The 17,881-nt window shown below is 46.8% G+C and overlaps 3 protein-coding genes across 10 annotated transcripts; 2 read left to right on the top strand and 1 right to left on the bottom strand.

Moving 5' to 3' along the window:
- Window positions 1-89: 89 nt before the first annotated feature.
- LOC105838230 (EKC/KEOPS complex subunit TPRKB-like) lies at window positions 90-970 on the top strand. Its single transcript, XM_012683646.2, has one exon. It carries the CDS (start codon window positions 304-306, stop codon window positions 844-846), a length of 543 nt encoding a protein of 180 aa, XP_012539100.1. The 5' UTR covers window positions 90-303; the 3' UTR covers window positions 847-970.
- On the bottom strand, window positions 923-17,564 carry LOC105838227 (nuclear protein localization protein 4 homolog). The gene is made up of 13 exons (XM_012683640.2): window positions 17,426-17,564; window positions 16,771-16,851; window positions 16,491-16,695; window positions 15,884-16,028; window positions 15,684-15,821; window positions 15,297-15,600; window positions 15,058-15,195; window positions 14,816-14,963; window positions 14,401-14,561; window positions 2,436-2,587; window positions 2,218-2,356; window positions 1,666-1,985; window positions 923-1,254 (listed from the first exon to the last, which is right to left on the bottom strand). The coding sequence occupies exons 1-13, from the start codon at window positions 17,435-17,437 to the stop codon at window positions 1,206-1,208; spliced, it is 1,992 nt and encodes a 663-aa protein (XP_012539094.1). The 5' UTR covers window positions 17,438-17,564; the 3' UTR covers window positions 923-1,205.
- Window positions 2,932-14,380, top strand: LOC105838226. Of its 8 annotated transcripts, none has more exons than XM_012683629.3 (5): window positions 2,932-4,142; window positions 7,908-7,962; window positions 8,252-8,635; window positions 9,626-9,775; window positions 9,862-14,380. In XM_012683629.3, exons 2-5 carry the CDS (start codon window positions 7,948-7,950, stop codon window positions 11,248-11,250), a joined length of 1,938 nt encoding a protein of 645 aa, XP_012539083.1. In that variant the 5' UTR covers window positions 2,932-4,142; window positions 7,908-7,947; the 3' UTR covers window positions 11,251-14,380. The 8 variants fall into 8 exon arrangements, with proteins under 8 accessions (XP_012539083.1, XP_012539087.1, XP_012539092.1 ...); XM_012683633.3 differs by having other exon boundaries at window positions 2,933-4,142; window positions 8,315-8,635; XM_012683628.3 differs by lacking the exon at window positions 2,932-4,142 and adding an exon at window positions 4,471-4,636.
- Window positions 17,565-17,881: the final 317 nt, after the last annotated feature.

Here is a 17,881-nt window from a genome sequence, read left to right as displayed (position 1 = left end):
TTATTCACTACTTCTCGCTTTAGCCACCGTTTCCTCAGATGGCGTTAGCGCACGGCGAAGTGTTCCTCAATGGGAGCTTTTACGCTGCCGTAAAGTCAACATTCTTTTTTTTTTTGTATTATTTCGTCGTGCCCACGCGCTGCGTTTCGTTCAGAACCGCACGCGTTTTCTAGGCGACCTGTCACCTGTCAGTTGAAGCACGACACGCGTACACAGATCGCGCATTTTCTACCGGAGCTTGATCATCCGAGCGTTGGTTGTTTCATTCATAATTGTCGACGGTAATCGTTGTGAACAGTCGATATGGATGATTGCAGCGTCGAGTTGGATCAGGAGACCGGATTGTACTGCACGCTGCGCCTGTTTACCGGGGTCACAAACACCCCGGAGATACGCGAGAAGCTCGTCGCCGGACAGCTGCGCTGTTGCATGATGAAGGCTTCCCTCGTGGTTGATGCCCTCCAGGCGGTGGTGGCCGCCAATAAGGCTGCCCTCAGCGCGAAGCGAGGTCAACTGATCACGAGGACCGTGTACACGGAGATTCTGTTCTACCTCTCCATGTCGAAGAACATATCTCGTTCCCTGGCTGAGTTTGGTATTGGGACCAATGACAGAAACATTTTGGCGATATTGATACACAAGCCTGGCGAGGAGCTCTCCATGCTAGAGGAGGTCTCGAGCAATATCGAGGGGGAGAGCATACCAATTTCAAGGCTGCAGAAGTTCACGGACGTGAATCTGATCAGAAAGACTTATAAGATCGACGAGGATGAATTGCGCATCTCCAGTCTCACTGATGCAGTTGTCTCGAGGATCAGTTGTAAGGAGTTTGTATTATCGAAATAGGAAGGCCCAACGAGCAGATGGTAGCGAAAGATGTCTGTACATCTGTGTCAATTATTACTAATGATAAGAAAGAAACTTTATTTATGGAATATGAATATATTAAGTAAACGGATATGTTTCAACAGCCTACATGCTTACAGTTCCCTTTCTCGTTTTACATTCCATTCGCGTTTCAACAAATGTTTCTTTGGGTATCGTCTTTTGCGAAATATAATACATATATACCTCCCAAGAATAATAGTGATGTATACACAATCTGTTCTGCGATCATAAGTTATTTAATGACTATTGACACAAATCTCTAACACTGTGTAGCATTGCTAGGCTCGACTGAACTCTTGAACCCATTGATTCTGTTATCAAAACAATTCCCTCATCATCTCTTCGTCATACTCTTCAACATCTTCTCTGCAAACATATAAAATTTCATAATAAATTATCCTCTGATATACATTGAAATCAATTTGTGAGTCAAAACTTTGCAGGACATTCTAGGATTAATATCTATTATTAGGCCACTCCAATTGTTGCAAATTGACTGCAGATAACAAACTATATGCGTTACGGGAAGAAATCTGGTATGGGGAGGGAGAACATGTCAGTCGGAAAATACTTTTGTGATGTGTTCTGTTTTTCCGTTTTTTTTTTATTCACTCATAAATAAGGCCAAAGATGCGTAGAAAACAATCGTTATATCCGCGAGGACATCAGATCGCGTCAGATCCTTGCGGGAGCGAAGTAGTAGATTCAAAGACAGCACCCCTTAAACACACACACTGAATTCCGCCGTTAGTGCTTCTGACAGTTTATTACGAGTACCTTGGCAGATTGCACATCTCGCAAACTGCTAAGTCCGCGGCATTGAGAAAAGTGCAGTGGGAACAGGTCCAGAGAGCTTGGTCGGGTGGCGGATTCGCTATTGGCTCGGTACCAATGCCTATACCTGCCCCGCCCTCCGCGGTCGCGGACGGCAACGTCCTCGGGCTGTTGCCGAAGGACGGGGCTTGCGGTGGGCGCGACGATGTCGAGGTTACGGATATGAGCTGCTCTACCGTCGCCCAGTGTTCCGATTGGGCCCACTCCAGGGCTTTCTGCTTGTCCTTGTTGCGAATAGCTTCAAGCAATGGCAACATGTGGTCCTGTAAAAGAAAAATGTTTATTGTCAGTAATTGTTGATAATCATTGGGACATTGAATAGCTTAGTGATACAACAGCTGTCTATTAAATGAAAGGCTCAAGTCAATCTCTGGTCCCATATATAACACAAGAAAATATTTTCTTTACTAAATCATAGGGCAATATTACATACTTGTAATATTGCCACTATAAAGTCTGTCTGTAAAGATCACAAAAATTGAAGAGAAACCGCACCTTCATTGGATACATATCCATGATAGCGATGAAGAGGAGCAAGTGAAAGTCGGAGGTTGCCTCCAGAAATTGATCGCCGGTAAATTGCTGCATGTAGGTGCACAGTGAATTAAATTCTTGAACTTGTCCATCGACTTGCCTGAAACGGAGGTTTATATTAATATGAGCAACTTCTCAATAATCGACATTCACATATGTGTACATGTTTGCTCGCATACCTGTTTTCAACTGGAAACGGAGTGATATTATCATCCGTAAAAAAAGTGAACTGTGGAGTGAGCGGGGTCGAGGCAGGTACATCTACCAATAAATATTCTACTGGTAAAGGTCTCGCCAGTCTCGTTACCTCGTTTCCATACGTATCTTTCTCCTGAAAAGAAAAAAATACATTCACATTATAATAAACTGCACTCTACACTTTTTAGCAGATAACGAAATCACACAGAAAAATTGATTATCCTCAATTTAAATTTTAATTAGTAAATTAATAATTTTTATATTTTACATGAACAAATTACAATATATTTGTAGAAAATAAATAAGAAAAATTAAATAACGCGATCAATGTTAAATTGTCCATTTACAGTTGTCAATTTATAAACTTAATCAGCTGAATTTTTAATCACTCTTCTTCAGCGCTCTTTATTAAATAAGTTTGGCATTCAATTTAATTTAAATTCCCAGTTATCTATAATTAAATTAGATCACGTACTAAAAAGATTGCAGATTATCGCGTGTGACAACCCCGCTATTATTATCCTTCAGCAGACGCTCCTCACAGCTTTTGTGTTTCCCGCCGTAAAAGTGAGTTCACGATCCGCCGCGGCGCGGCGCGAGGACGCGCGCACGTGATTGGCGACGCCCCGGTCGCGCGTCGCACGTGATTGGCGACGCTGTTGTCGCGTGACCATTTGCCACGCACGCGGACGAGCGCCGACTCTCGCCGAGCGGACGAAACGCGCGCGCGCGCGGACACGGCGCCGACAACGCAATCACGACTGTGGCGACGAGCGGCGAGCGAGGAAGGGAGGTTAGTTAGCGACAGCGACGTATGGCCATCGCATACGAAGTAGGAAAGGAAGAGGAGGGGAGGAAGGAGGAAGCGCGGACAGCGGCGAAACGAGACGAGGAGGACCGAGTCGTGAAGCGCGGCGAGGAGGAAAAAAGGGGGAAGGGGGAAGGAGGCGGGAGAGGCGAGAAGCGGCGTAAGCGTTGAGCGACGAGCGCGCGCCGCGGTGTGTGTCGGTCGGTCGGTCGGTCGGTCGGTCGCCGCCATGCTAGTGGTTAGTTTAGTGAACCAAACATCATGATGTGGCATTATGTTCGTATGAGCCGAGGCCCGTGGCCACACCGCGCGTAAACCGGCACGCCGTCGTTATGTTATTCACAGTAACACTCACGACGTTCGATAAACACGTATAAACACGTAACGCGTAAAGTACAAAAAAAGTATATATATATATATATACATATTACATATATATATACACATACGACATACGTAGAGGAATAGAGATAGAGAGATAGTATACGGATTATAGTATAAAGAGAGAAATAAAGTAGGGAACTCGTATGAACGGTTCAGCGAAAAGATCTCACAACGACGAGATAACGACGACGAAGGCGACAACGACAACGGCGACGACGGTGGCGGTGGCGGCGGCGGCGGCGGTGGTGGTGGTGGTGGTGGTAGTGGCGGAGGTGGTGGTGGTTCCTATAGTGGTGGTAGTGTTGGTGGTTGTTGTTCGGTGCGAACGGAGCCGCGCGCGGCGCGACGTCAGGCCCGATGTAAATCAAAGTAGCCGAATCGCACGATCGAGCGTACATCGCACAGTGAGCATCGGCGCGGCACGCGCCGCGAGTGCAGAGTGCCAACGGTCAGCCTCCATAGCGCGGCAGGGAGACGTTCGCGAGACGTATACACGGTACGGAAGCATTTGCCACAGAATCCTGCCTGTGTAGACGACGAGAGAGAGGGAGAGAAGAAAGAGAGAGAGAGAATGAGCGGGAGAGAATCGTAACGTCTGGATGTGTGTGTGTGTATGTGACGTGTGTGCGTGCATGCTTGTGCGAAGACGGAGACGGAGATCGACGCGCGCGAGACCAGTAGGGAAGGGGGGGGGGACATGCCGGAGCGTTACGTCGCGTGTATGTGCGAGAGAGAGAAAGAGAAAGTATATATGTGTACAATGTATATTCGTAGCATGCGCGCGCGCACGTCCAGAGACTGGAGGGAGGGGAGGGGAGGAGGAAGAGCGAGACGGAGCGCGCGCACAACATTCCCGCGCGCGGAATATCCATCTGACACGCAGTTAGTCTGCGAGCGGTTTTCGATCCGCGTGTTCACCGTGAGCCGTGGCTCGCCGCGGGTCGCGATCGGGCGCAGAGAACCTCGGGGCTGTGTCGGCAGCTGGCATAGGTAAACCCGGCGAGGAGTAACACGCGTGTCGAGCTCGCGCGAAGGCGCCGCCGCCGACGGCGGCGGCGGCGGCGGTGGCTTCTGCCTCATCGCAAACGGTTACGAGACGCGACGTGCAAGTGCGCGAGGAAGTGCCCCGCGAACACTCGATATCGTTTCCCTCCTCCACCTCCACCCCCGTCCCGTCTGTCCTCCGGCGCCTCCGATCCGAGGTCCTCGTTCCCCCTTGGCGTCCCTAACTCCGCGGTCCCGTCTCTCTCTCTCTTTCTCTCTCTCGCTCTCGCTTTCCTCCCCTCTTTCTCCTCTACGTTTCGCGCGCGCGAGAGGCGCGACGTCGTGCTCGAGGAATGGCGAATCCCGTGCTCCGCGAGGGATCTTCTCGCGATGGTTTTGGCGGGATTTCCGGCGCATGCGCCGGTGAAACACAGTGTTCTCTCATTCGCTTTCTCTCTCTCTATCTCTCTTTTTCTCTCTCTTGTTTCCTCTCTCTCTCTCTCTCTCCGTGTGTGTGTGTGTCTACTCCGTTTCACATGCACGCGCGAGCGAGTCGAGCCGAGCTGAGCCGAGCCGAGTTTGCCAGCGGCTCTTCTCGAGGCCTCTCGTTGCATAATGACTTATCTATCGCGCTGATACCGCGCCGGATACCGAGAGTTCACCTAACCCCCCTTTTTACTCGGAAGTTTCGACCGCACGCGTCCATCATCATCGTCGTCGTCGTCAGCGGCATGGTAGTCTCAAGTGCAAGGGTCTGTTATAAATAAAAGTTATAAAACCTCGTCTCACGAGGAAAAATATAATTAACGCTCTGCGCGCGCGATTCGATACTTTTGCAAATTTTTTTCTTTGAAAAATCAAGGGCTAATTAGTAACATATTCGCGTATAATTTTTGAGTGCCGGTTGTACCAACTTCTTAGTAAACTTGCCCCTCAGTAGTAAATACATCTGTCTTTATTTATTTAAGAAAAAAAAAAAGAAGACACATGGTTACTTGATACATAAGTTTATTTAGAAGTTGGGACAACCGGCCCTTAAGAATAAACAAGCGTACTAAATATCTCCTAAAGATGTTAAAGTACATTGTGTAAGAGTCATTGAAAAATTTTTTTATACTTGCAAAAGTAATGAAAGTTGACTCGTGAATCAATATGTGTGTGAAGAAGGTAACCGAAAAACAACGTGCGTACGGTGTTGGTTATTAATTCGCTACGGGGATTGGTACCGCGGAGATCGTCGTTCCTCGAAGAATGTCTCTTGTTTACATATCTACGCGCGTGTTTACGCAATTCATGGCGTTTCCGTAGATCTGAGAGAAGCTAAACGGAAAGCCGTGCGTCACGTTGACAAGTGTCGCCTCGAAAAGATCGATTCCTGTGAATATCTTCCCAAGATATCAAGGCTTGTTCTTTTTCACTTCCCCGGGATTGAAGTTCTCGCACGATTTGCCTTTCCCCTTTCTTTCTTTTCGCGCTGAAGGAAGGAAAAGAGAAAACCAAAGCTTAGCGCTAGGGTGCGGAAAAAGAACGAGGTTTTTTTCCCCATCACGGGCCGGAGAAGGAAAATCAAGGTCGATCGAACGCTCTCGGTTGGATATACGAAATATACGATATTGACTCAACCCGAATGGTTCCGTCCAAAGGTCAATATTTTCAGGTTAAAGCATTTCGCCGGAAGTAAGATTTAATTAGCGTTTATTATCGTCGACGCCGAGTTTCCAATGTAACGCCGTGTCTTATAGCTAATCCCTTTTCGGTTTTGAAGAACGCGTTTAAAGACCAGCGTCTGTCGAGAGACCTGTTCGACTACGTTCTCGTTGCTATCGATTCAAATACCGAAATAACAATCAAACGAAGATAAGAAATGTTCAAGTGTCACTTTGAATTGATCCGGTGTTTTCAATGATCACGTCGCTCAAAGCGATTGGCGTATATCGTTCCTTTCCCAGATTCTTGTTTACGATGAATGAAAGTCGAGGGTCGCTTTACGAAAATCGTGGCGTTCCGTTTACGCACAAATAAAGGATGACGATTCGACGGCGAGACAATTGCGCCTGAAATGCAAAGCGTTTCGAGAAGCGTGTAACTCGCGATCACTCCTTTTTTTCAGCGGCGTGTCATCACGTGTTGATTCATGACACACACGGTACTTATCGAAAAATCATCCGGGGCGAGCGCACGGTCAAGGTAAATCGCTGCGGGGGCGACAGTGGGAGGGAGGGGAGGGCCACGGAGAGGGAAGGGTTAAGGGCGAGCGCGCGGGCGAGCTCAAGTCGTCGTCGTCGTCGCGTCGGTCGCTTTCCCGCCTCGCGTCCATCCCGGACGTGAATCGAACCTCGCGCGGCAAGGCGAGCGAGCGAGCGAACGACGAGCGTGTTTACTCGTCGTCACGTGTGCGGCGGCGACGACGACGGCGTATCGATTCCTTCGAATCGCGCATTCGAGTCTCGCGCGAAAGAAAGAGAGAGAGAGAGAGAGAGGGAAAATGCGAGCGAACGAGGGTGAACCAGCCGTCGCCGCGACGTAAGGATGTAAACGGTACCGCTGAACGACGTCGACGTCGTCATCGTCGTTGTCGTTGTCCGCGCGAAGGCATGAGAGAGAAAGAGAGAGAGAGAGAGAGAGAGAAAGAAAGAGAGAGACACAAGGAAAACGTCGATGACTCGATGACGCACGAGGTGCGATATGGGTCAAGGAATATAGGCCGTCGCGACGACGGCGGCGGTTTCGCGCCGCGCGTTCTTGAAACCGGGAAAGTCCACGACGGGAATACGGCAGACGAGTCTACGGGAGTCGAGTACGTCGGCGCACGGAGGTGGTGATCACGTAGTGATCGTAATAATGTTAGAGAGAGGGATTCCGCGCCGTAAAAAGCGACGGTGCGATATATAGTAGAGAGCATATAAAGAGGAGCAGAAAATAGTGTGAGAGAGAGAGAGAGAGCACGGCGCGCAGCGACTGAGAAGTACAGAGAGAGAGAGAGAGAGAGAACGTTGGACGGTACCGAGTGTTTTGTTTACATACGGTTGACGGCGTGACCTTTTGCGAGTCTCCTTCCGTTGCGCGTGAATCGGCAGTGCCTGCGCGGACAACACGCGCGACGAAGCTCGCGCGCGCGTGCGATTCTCCGCGTTCCCGTCCGCGTGTATTATATACGAAAAAAGTGCTTCGCGTGACACACATATAACTAGATTATATATATATATATCTCCATCCATCCTTCCTAGAGGCGAGAAGCCACATCGGCGCAATTAAACGTCATCGCGGTCTGTTTCAGGGGCACGTAACTGACGCTACACTTCGTAATTCGTGGCGCGATGTTGCTCAAACAGGTAAATCCCTCCTCTCCCGGGAGTGAACCGAGCGGGATGTGAATGGGGAAACGGGGTGGATAGAACGGATGCCGGGAGCGAGCGTAATAGAATGAACGAAATTTCATCTCTGATCTCTTATCCCATCGATCGGACCGGGCGATCCAACAATAGAAATTCTATTATTGCGTTGATTTCAATTATTGTTTTCTCGCGCGATTCTGGGCTTTGTGTATGCATGTATTTATATATATATATATGTATGTGTGTTTGTATCTGTGTGTTTTTGCATACGCGTACGCTTGTAAAGGGGGTAGGAGAAGGATACGCACGCACGCTCGTATGTGTACACATGCGTACGTCGCGCTTCCAGATGCTGGACCCGAGCGTGCTAACGGACCTGGAGGAGCTGACGCTCTGCGGCTGCTGCAAGCAGAAGTACAATGACGTGGACCAGTGTCCCAAGTTCCTCAGCTGTAAGCACTACTTCTGCCTGCGGTGCATCTCGAGCAGCCTGTTGAAGGGACGCGACCTGTTCTGCGCGCACTGCTGGAAGCAGACGGACCTGGGTGATCAGGGCCCGGACGCTCTACCGACTCACTCCGCTCTACTCGTCCTGACCAACAACCTGTCGCGTCTCAAGATCACGACGAACAACACGTCCGGCAAGCCCGTCGGAGACAAGGAGAGAAAGGTAACAGCGTTATCGCCAGATCCTTTTCATTCGAAGCATTAAGGCCCAATTGTTCCAATTTATTGGAGAGCTTCGCCCGCCAGATAACCTAAATTATCTGTTTTCATTCAGGGCCGGTTGTTTCAACTTCTTGGTAAACATATCTATTAGGTAAATATATGTCTATTCTTTATTTAGTTAGAAAAAAAGAAGATAAACACATGCTTATCTGATAGATAAGTTTACCAAGAAGTCGGAACAACCAGCCCTTATTTTAAAAAAAGAATAGACACGTGTTTACCTATACAGGCAAGTTTATATATATATATATATATAAAAAACTGGAGCAATCGGGAATCAAAATGCAGACATAACTAGGATGACCTGTTGCTATCTTTAGCTATTCGATACGCGAAGTACGTCATACGGAATAGAGTTATTTCCGCGACGCGAAGTTACGTTGAAATTCAGAGGGTGCGTTTCATCGAGGTTATCTCCGTATTTCGAGTAAAATGAAAATCGCGTGGGATTTGAGCGACGAAAGATTATTCGCGGTTGCCGCGATGATACATCGCGTACCGTGATGAACGACATGCTTTCGCCGAGAGGAACGAGGGGGTAATCGAGCGTGTAACCGAACGTGGGACGCAGGACGCGGGTGCGCGAAGCCGTACGAGAAGGAACGGTAAATATTCCAGCAATAATAGGATAATGTTGCGTAAGAGCGCGTCGTCACCCTCGTTTCTCTTCAAATGCGAACGACTGTTTTCGTTCAACAGTTCACGCTATCGTTACGCGTTTTGCTCCTTAAAGAAAGAAAGAAAGAAAGAAAGAAAAAGAGAGAGAGAGAGAGAGCGTAATGTCCCCAATTAGAGACCCAAGAAACTTTCGTATTCCACTTGTACGACACTTCCCCTCGGGTAGGTCGTGAACCTTCGTGTTTATCGTGTAAACACGTGGACGCGTGGTTTCTCCTCCTCGTGGATCGATAAAGCTTAAATATTTTCGCAGAGCGAAAATTGTCACACACACGGGATGCCGCTGGCATTATGGTGTGGGACGTGTTGCACGGCGCTTTGTAGAGCATGCGCCAGCCATCAGGATCATCCAGGTCATCAGATCAAGTCGCAAAACGAGGCCAAAGAACAGCTCATATCGGAGGTAGGTCCCTACCATACTTGGTTTTACTTCTCTCGTGTCAAAACGAACGAGATGCTAACGATGAGGAAAACATACGTTTTTCGCAGGTTCAGCTGGAAATGATCACCCTGAATAAGCTGTCGACGGAGATTCAAAGACTGGCCGGACAGCAACGTGAATTTCTAATTAAGGTACTGGAGGCGTGCGTGACGCTGAAAACGCATCTCGAGACGGATCTACAAAACGGCTGGAGCCACTTTCCCGAGATAACGGACACACGTGAGGCTTTGGGTAAGGCGAAGATCAGCCTACAGTTGAGCGAGACTCCAACCGATGTGCACACCCTACACACGGAGCTAATTCACGAGAAGCAAAGGTTGCAGTCTAAATACCAGGAGATGATGGTACAGTGCCAGCTGGACGATCTCATCGGCAACTCCGGAGTGATCTTCGACTTCACCTTGCTAAAACAGGCAGTGGCGGGCATTCATACGGGGGATCCGATCGTCTCTCAGGGCAATGGCGGTCGCTTGTCGAATCATACGGCCTCGTATAATCCGATCTTGTTCCTCGCAAATTATTGCATGTCGCAGTTGTACACGCATCACATCATTGGCAAGCAGCAGCAACAGCAACAGCAGCAGCAACACATGCAGAACGGTTCAATGGAGTATCACCATTCGAGTATGATGCCACCGCCGCCGCAACAGGCACCATCCGTTCACGTTCATCAGGGTCCACCGCCACCGCCACCGGGTGGACCGGGTGGGCTCAATCAGGCTCCCCAGCAACTTCTCATTCCACCCGGTTCACCGTCCATCAAACCCGTACCGCCTGCACCGCCCAATGCTATGCTGCATCCGCAGCAACAGTCGACGTTCATGCCTGACGCAGTCGGTACCGGTGGCGCCGGCGGCGGTAGTCTAGTGACCGTCCACTCGTCCCCGCAACCGCCGTCCAACGCGATAACGGCGTCGTTGACGCGGGGTCCCGGCAGCTCGTATCCCCTGTACTACTTCAACATCGAGGTGAACGGCTCGCCGCATGGGCGCATCGTGATCGAGGTGCGACCGGACGCGGCGCCGAAGATGGTGAAGAACTTCGACGTGCTGTCAACGGGAGAAGCCGGTGTCGGTTACAAAGGATGCACGATATTCCAGTGCTGGGAGGGCGAGTCCGTCATCACGGGCGACTTCGAGCTTAACAACGGCCGCGGCGGGCGCAGCATATTCGAGGACGGTTACTTCATGCCGGACGACACCAAGTTCCCGGCGATTAGGGGCGCGGTCGGCATGAGGCGGACGCAAAAGCGGCACGACAACCTTGGCATGGTCGGCTCCCAATTTCGCATAATACTGCAGGAGATGCGCGGCTTCACCGGCATCTTCGGCCACGTGGTCGAGGGATTAGAGCTCGTGGAGAAGATATCTACATTCGGCGACCAAACCGGCAAGCCTACCAAGAATATTCTAATCACGAAGTGCGGTAAATTGTAACGTTTATGATGTCGCTGTCGCGCGGTTCGTTGCAACGCGGGGTTAATCTCCGAGAAATGAGTATATACTCCGTATATATAATGCCGTATACAACACGTTTTCCTGCTCTAGATAGAACCGGAGGAAAGTCGCCACGGTATCCCCGACTCGCGCGTTCGCGGGCTGCGAAAGAAACCTATACGTAAAAAAAAAAAGAATTATGCAAAAAGAAATCGCGCGTTACACGTAATTGTCCGACGACGGGAGACGATTATTGTTGTTATTATTATATCCGCCGCGCGCGTATGTCCGCTCGGGGACATCGTCGCGACGCGTTTATTAGCTCCTCCGCGAATCCTCGAAACGCTCTGTACGAGTCATACAACTTAATTAACTATTAACTATTAACAATAGCGTCTAAAGATGTCGAATCTATTTTTAAAACATGGGCGTGTGCGAGAAGAAAAAGAGATAAAAAAATCCATATTTTGCTATTGACTGGGAATCGATACGAGATTCTGCTAACAATAACGACGATAATCGAGATACATACACACACACACGCACACACATCATACATACATACATACACACACACACACATACGTACCTCAGAGATCGACCGTGATATCGATACGACTTCTCTAGCTGATACGACGTATTTGTTTTTAGGGAGAGAGAGGTCTGACGTTTATTTTGGCTATTATCGGCATTAACTCTTCTACGACGTTGTAGTTCATAGAACACGTGTTGCGCGTTGAACGTGATATAATGGAGAAAATACCGCGCGAATCGCGGCAGACGGTTCTCCGGCCGGCTGCGAGCGCAGCTAATATTTTAGAGATCGTAGATAGCGAATAAAAGGGGGAAAAAAGCACGCGTAGATTTTGGGAAGTGTAGCGTACTGTCGTCGGAGGCAACCGAATCGTGTGTCGTGTACGCGAGTATGATCGATTTACGAAAGGAACGAAAGAGACAAATCTGCGCACGAGCAAAACGTTCGGCTCTTTCGATTCTTGTATTCTTCTTTTATTTTCTTTGCGATCTTCGCGACTTTCTGCTAAAAAGTCGTGAATCGCGCGATTCCATGAACGCAAACCCCTCGTTTAGAAATATCTTAGCCGAGAGAGAAAGAGGATATATTGAGGATAGTTAATCACGGTAGGAGGAGGGCAGTTTATGGTTCGTCGGATACGGCAATCGCGCGTCGTTCCGTTCCATTCCGGGGGTGCGAGGAAAAAGAGCTAAAAGGGACAAGAAAAAAAGAGATATTCATCGCGCGCGCGCGTCCTGCGAAGAAGAATCTTACTCGGATACTTGCGGCTCGAGTCCCATTTCCCTTTTCGTTCTTTGCGAACTAGCGAACCACCGTCATGGATTATATCTGTATTTAAGATTAGATCTCAATACGTCGCAAATGTATGCAAGGCCTAAATACCTACTATGTAGACTCGTAAGCCTCGTGTCGTCTAATCGGGAAGCGAACGAAAGAAACAAGAAATGTGCGGATATATATAACGTATATATAAATATATATTAAACGAATCATTCCTCGATGCTATATATCGAAAATACTACGATGTAATGTAACTGCGTTATAACTACTCGTCTGAATCCTCGTAATGAGAAAGTCCCATGCGTTATTATCGTTACATACAATGTCACACGCGTGCGCGCGTACGCGGGGAGCGGATTCGTATCTCTCCGTCTCTCTCGCGAACACACGTGCGTGCGTGTAATCTCCACGCGCGTACAGGCAAAGCAAGGCACACTCACGCGTAATAAGCAGAAATTGCACGCCCTCGCGTCGTCGCGGACATGCCTTCTCGAAGAAAAGCCTCATTCGATGTTGAACTTGAAAGTTTTAACACTTGTTGATTAGCTGATTAAAAAAAAAAGAAGAAGAACGCGTCTCTCGCGATGATCGACGTCGCGATGATTGACGCAATCCGAAACGCGTCACGTTGTGCGTCGTCTTTAGGGATAAATAACTCGCTCCTGTACGATCAAAGGCGGAAATGCTATCCGAGTGTAGCTAAGCCGAACTTGCAATGAGTTTCTCTCCCACTCTCTTCTCTAAGTAAGAGAGACCAACTAGTTGGCTGGCTGGCCAGCTAAGATCTAGAGAAAATTCAGCGCGAGTAATTCTCTTTACCCCGGAAGGCATTTCTGCTGTCGATTGCACATGTACAATATTGTATACACGACGACTGTAATAGGGTTGGGAGGGTTAGATGATTGTGTGTTCGAACGGATGGATGAATGAACAAATTCTCTCGTTTCGGATTTGAACGAAGAAGACGCCGACAAATTGTATTTCTTAGTAATCATAGACGAAATCGTAGACGCAATCGTGAAGAATAGAAGAACATATTGTACTGAAGCGAGTGAAAAAAAATCAGGCCCACCTATGTACACGTACATATACACAAAATACACTTATAACACACACAAACAGACAGAGATACCTATGCGCGCGCGTATATATATATATAAAAAAAATATATATATATATATATATACAAATATATAAACTACGTATATTTTTATGAACGTGATGAGGTAACAACGCATAGCTTGTAATATCGATTCTAACGACCGACCGATTTACCTGGCCCCTCGCGTGCGATTAAACGATTGAGCGGCTGTAAACACTTGGACAAGTTTTTTCCTCGCCTTTCTACCTCGCCATTATTTCCCTCCGTACCTCTTTCCTTTTTCTTACTTCCACTCTCTGTCTTCTTTCTCTCTCTCATTCTCCCTGCTCTCGAGTTGCGGTGATCATTGAAAACGCAAAGATCGTGATTTTTTTTTTCAGGTTCGCGGTAATCACACCGTAGCAACCATCGTTTAAACGAATTTTATTATTTCATTATACATGTATGAGGTGAACGTTTATTGCCCCAACTTAAATGTACTTTTAATCAATTGATTTTGAGTTATAAACTATTCTTCTCCTTTCATATATTATATAATTTGTTCGTATCCTATATCTATATATCTTAAGTTGTGCGACGGAATTGCGTAAATTCCAATAAATATTAAGCTGCGATAGACATATGTGAAAAAATTCGAAGGCACTCGTTCGATATACATGTATTATTAGATCGAAGTGAAGTTCAAGAAAGCGTAATAGAATATAGAAAATAAAGTCGACATGTTTGAACTTACCTTATAGAAGACATCCGGAACGTATTGCTTATCAGTCGACTCGATTACATAGCCCAATTCCGGTGCGTCTTTTGTAGGAACCAAACAGCCGTCTCGTACTAACGCCATACATTGATTGGACACCTGATAGCCCTCCATGTGTACTTGATTTTTATCATCACCTGTAATGTGTGTTCCAAAGAAAGATATATTTATATATCTAATGATTAGTGTTGCGTGGCGTTTGTAGCAGAGATTTCATAATATTTGAAGAAAATAGTGTATTATTATTGTGTATCAGATTGATCAAAAAATTTGTTCTTATTTTCCTATGTGACTTGCGCCCTGATTGATCTGTGACGAACGGAACAAAATTTTTAATCAACCTGATACCGTTGAAACAAAACATGTGTGTTACGATGTAAGATCGACTTACCTGTGACGCAAACAGTTACAAATTTTGAGCCGAAATAACCGTTAGGCGAGAAACGGCAGGGGTTTGGGTACCGGTTTTGAAAGTACCCAGCCATAATGCACTCTTGAGCGGATAGAAAATGGCTTTCTATATTGCGGACATGTTTGACCTGATCGAATAAAAAATTGACAAAGTTAATCGCCGCACGTACAAGTCCGGTATTAAGAATGAATTAAACAAGGAATAAAAGTGTATCAAATTACCGTTCCCTTCTTGACATCATCAGCTATGAGGTCAGTGAAAATCCATCCGACTCTCCTCAGATTAAGTGTCCGGCCTAATTCTTCGACTAACGCTTCCCTCTCGTCCGGCAAAAGTCTTATCGTGTCTTTTGTACTTTCCTGACCAAAAGAAAAATAACCGCGAATGTTATCTCAATATACTCGTTAACCAAAAGTGTATGTTTATAGAATTTGTCAGAGATTGTACGAGCGCTGTGTACCTGCGGTGGTTCATATATGGCCGCAACGACTGCTCTAATTCCTAGCGGAACATCCGAATGTACTTCGTATCTTCCGTACAGATAGCCGATACGTTGGTGCCCAGTGCTGCGCCAGTAATTAAGAAAACGTTCTACTAAACTAGCATTTTCGAACATGACGTTGTCCACGTGCCGATAAGTCTGGCGGTTCAGAGTGATTGAGTTCGGTTGGCACTTGCTGCAGATTCCTCGCGGCCACGGCGGATGGTCCTTGCAGCCAGTCTTTATACGGCAGCTTATGTCGTCTAATTGTATAAACTTGCCCCTACGACAAATATATACATATACGAGATACAGTCGAATATCTTGTAATGTTTATAATCATTTCACAACAAATTTCGTGCATACCTATCAACTCCGGCAGTGAGTTTCCTGAGATGCGAATGAAAGGATAGATGCTTGATATTTTGTTCTTTCAGGTAGATCTCGTCAAAAGGTTCGAGAGGTGAACAGTGAACGCAACAACCTCTCGCTGCGTGCCGACAACTGTAAAAAATGTTTTCTTTCCTGCTTTGATACCATCTTTGCATATTATTTAAATTACTTACAGTTTCTCATCGCGTTTACGCTGAATCTTGCCATCCAGCTTCCATAATTGTTCGTCAATGTCGTTCTCGACTACACTTGACATAGAACGCGAAGGACCAGACGATCGATTTGTAATTCCGTTTGCAGTGTCCATTGGACCTGATTCTGTGTCACACAAAACAATATAAAAACCTGACATCTGACAAATAAAAAAAACGACATATTTATTCCATAAGAATTTTCCATGTCCAGTTTATAGTTAGATATAAATTTGCTTATTAATTTAAAATATTTTAAATATTCAGCAATAGCATGCTCTACTTGAATTCTATCACTGCACTAGTTACTGAATAATCATCAATAAATATTTATTTTTAAAAAATAATAAGACTTTAAAATAATGAATTCCAAATTAATCAATACTTTTTAGACCTAATTTTTATGCAGATCTGTTTACAATATCATTTTTTATTTGAAACTGGAGAATTTTATATGTTTATTAACACTCTGGTTCAATTTCTTATCTGTTCATTGACTATGGTAGTGATTCTATTACTTCAATTAAAGATTCCTGTGTTTTAAATGTTACAGTTCCAACTATTCGTGCAAACCAATTAAATCAAATACCTGTAGAAGTATTACTGGAGGCACTACTGGTCGACGGAGCACTCCACAGTTGGGTGCCATTGGCTGGCACAAGGTAAAGTATGTCTCCATGAGAAAGACCAATCCCAGACACTGTTCTACTTCGTGTAGACGTGAGTGGTTCCTTCTGACTTCGTTGCTTACAGAGATTAAATCCAAAACTATTTAAATCAAAGGCTTCATACACCTAGACAAGAAGTAATCAGAGATTACTGACATTGTTCAACAATATGCAATATTTGCAAAGACTAGCGAGTCATACCTTTTCATAAAGTCGAGAAATTGTATCAGAAGGTAGTACTTCTATGCGTTTTGTACCCTCTGGAGACTGCACACGTAGAATCTGAAAGTAAACAAATGCATATAATAGACAAATTTGTATCTCTTTAACAAAAGTGAGTTTCTGAGTAATATACAGGATGAGATTCTTCATAGCTAAATAAAATCATGTATAAATAAAATCTAATTAAAAGCCAAGCGATAGGGAGGAATGTTCTAGTCGCTTTTGTACATCTGTTTCTACATCAAACGTGTGTGTTGCAACAATTAAGACTAGCACAAGGGGGAATTTCTAGTTCTTGATTTCTCCACAAAAATTATATAATTACATCCGAGAAACTGTCAAGTCACGAGAGAGGAGGGCTCGAAAGACGTCGCAAGAGCTTCGCTCGTTCGCAGTCGAGATTAATCAGCGGCGAAAAAAAACAGAGGCCAGACGGCCACCGTAAGCAAGAGAGGCCCCGCGGGAACGGGTCCGGACCGTAGGATCTCCCTGGGAATTTTCTTTTCGCGGCCACGTCGCGACGAGGACGAGAGCGCAAATGAGAGGAGAAAGGGAAGCGTGGTTTTCGCTCGCCGGGTCGCACGGGAGTATCCGCGTATCCTCGAGACGTTCCGGCCGCCGCGCTTGTACTTACGATATTTGACATCTCGCCGGTGTCGGTGGTGCATCAGCTGTTCAGTATATGCTGTGTCGTACGACGGCCGCGCGCGAGCGTGTGGCGGCGCCAAAGTCCCTAGGCGTCCCTCGCGACGACGCGCTCCGACGAGTGAGGAAAACTGTCGAGTCAACGTCGGTGGGGCTGACCTAACCTCCACGCTCGATTTCTTTCTCTTTCTCTCTCTCTCTCTCTCTCTCTATCTTTATCGTGCGACTCTTCTTCTTGCTCCTTCTCGGCGATCGACGTGCGATTCCTCGCGACGGCGGTGGCAGCGATGATCACCGAATATCGATGTCGGAGCGTGCCCCTTTAGTTCCCGCACCGTTGCCCGTTCGCGACGCGTAAACTGTACGTACGTGTATACGCGGAATGACGACGACGATAATGATGATGATGATGATGATAGGAGTCAGCTGAGCGCGCGCGCGCGCG

The sequence above is a fragment of the Monomorium pharaonis genome, chromosome 6 (genome assembly GCF_013373865.1).
Source record: "Monomorium pharaonis isolate MP-MQ-018 chromosome 6, ASM1337386v2, whole genome shotgun sequence".
Taxonomy (NCBI): Eukaryota; Metazoa; Arthropoda; class Insecta; order Hymenoptera; family Formicidae; genus Monomorium; species Monomorium pharaonis.
This window is presented reverse-complemented; position numbering and strand designations above follow the sequence as displayed.